General features: G+C 22.8%; 1 protein-coding gene across 1 annotated transcript in view; it reads left to right on the top strand.

Moving 5' to 3' along the window:
• The window catches only part of LOC111680647, an 8453-nt gene extending 6545 nt beyond the window's left edge, over positions 1-1908 (top strand). The window contains exon 6 of the mRNA XM_046948291.1: positions 1882-1908. Within this exon, the coding sequence (XP_046804247.1) occupies positions 1882-1908 (27 nt within the window). The remainder of the gene's footprint in view (positions 1-1881) is intronic.
• Positions 1909-2066: the final 158 nt, after the last annotated feature.

Here is a 2066-nt window from a genome sequence, read left to right as displayed (position 1 = left end):
TGCAACATAAATAAGTTTTGTAAAAACTAAAATCTTTCCACCAGATTTTATGTGGCTTGGTCAATAATTGACCCAACAACCGTCAAAAAATGAATTTACTTCTGTCGATAATAACAAAAGCATCGCTTCATAAATTCATAAAGTTTAGCTATTAGGAAATAATTATTTTCGGCTATAGTTTGATGCTGGATATATAAAATTCGTCATGGTCGAATATAAAACTCTTAATTGTTTTTTTTTATTTATTTTTTTGTAATATATCATTAACATTATGTTTTTCTCATATCAAACTAATTCATTAAATTCATTGCAATAAATTCGTTTAAATTGTTTATTAATTTATTTATGATATTTGTTGATACATATTCTCTTAACAGTTTAATTAAGTTGGTTAATTTGATATGCTTTTATTTATTTATATCGATTAATATAATGCATTTTTTTTGTTTTATACATCACCTTGTATTTACACATTTCTTTTTTTTAACAGTTAATTAATTTTTATGTCATTTGTTTGAAACGCATAAATATTTGATATACAGTCAAGCAAATAACTGACAGATACCTAAAGTAATAAACAAATGTATTTCATGTTATATTTGTTTTATAAAAAAATAAATAAAAACAAAAATATTTAGAGGATTCAAGGCAGTATTTTAAAAGTTTCGCGTTACAAATAAGCTACTTTTTTTTCGAAAAGCCTAAAGTTATGCTATAAGATCTTAGGTTTAAAAGATATCTAAAAATACTATAGTTGTAGTATGAATGTTTTAAAAATAAATTACTTACTCTTCTTATAATAATATATCATTTCAAAACTGTGTGAATAGCCCAAATCAATTACTCAATATCAGTTAATTCGTATTAAATAACAAACAAACAAAAAACTCTTTTGATCTGCATCAGTATCCAATTACAAAACCAACCATATGCACTTCAAAAAAAAAGTGAAATTTAAATAAAATTAAATACAACCTGACAACATATGCCTGATGGTACCAAGATTGAGTTTTCTGTTAATTGAAATGTAATTATTTAATAAATATGCAATATTACAAAAGTAAAAACAATACAAATTTCATACATCAGCAGAGATGTTAAAATGTCTATCATAAATTTTAGTTAAATAAATCACATTGCAATAGACATTCTATCAATATATTATTATTTGTTTTTGCTTAAAATTCCAAAAGAAAAAAAATTTATTTTTGGCTTTTTTAGTGTTTTTATCGCATTTAACGCAACAAGTAAAACGAGAAGACAAAATGTCCTTAAATAGGAAAAATATTGAATCTTTCCTTCAAAAAAGAAGAAAATAGGACATTTGTAACTCTTGAAAAATTAGTCCAGTCTATGTCTAGACTACGTCTAAAACCCCATAAAGTCCAAATTTCCACCTTTAACATTTACACATTGAAAAAGTGTTAATTTAAAATCAATAATTATTTTCATTTAATAAAACACTGACACAGTTTTACTTTTTTTATTTATTTTAATTTTAACAAATATTTATTTAATTATTTCGTTAAGCTCTCTGATTTTATTATTCATAATAAAGTTTTTGTTTCAATTTTCAAATTGGCTTTTTTCGTATTACTAAAATAAACAATTTATTTGTTTGATAATAAATAATTTATTATTTTTATAAACAATTTAAGAAAATTTAATTTATTTTATAGAATAAAAAGAGATTTATTTATTTTATAAACTATATTAAAAAAAGTTTGTTTTAACTTTATCAATTTCAATTTATTCCAATTTAATTTTAATTTTTTGTAATATCACTCTCGCCTGGCCTCATTTTTTTTACTTCTCTTCTAAAAATTTTATGCTGGCATAGTTTTTGTTATTTTTTATTTACTTTCAATTTATTTCTTTTAGTTTAATGACATGATTTTGGCAAATTAAATTGAAAATCATGTAGCATCATCTTTGTCCTTTCGTTCATCTTGTATGCTTTTGCCATTTCCATTGGCCTGTTTGGTTGAATTCTCATCTGTTCCAGTGCTGTTGCCATTTGCACTATTAACAGTTAATTTAGAATTATTTAATTCGGTTTCTTCTGG

Source organism: Lucilia cuprina, chromosome 2 (genome assembly GCF_022045245.1).
Source record: "Lucilia cuprina isolate Lc7/37 chromosome 2, ASM2204524v1, whole genome shotgun sequence".
Classification (NCBI taxonomy): domain Eukaryota; kingdom Metazoa; phylum Arthropoda; class Insecta; order Diptera; family Calliphoridae; genus Lucilia; species Lucilia cuprina.
The sequence above is the reverse complement of the archived record's forward strand: the minus strand, read 5'-3'. Positions and strand labels throughout refer to the sequence as shown.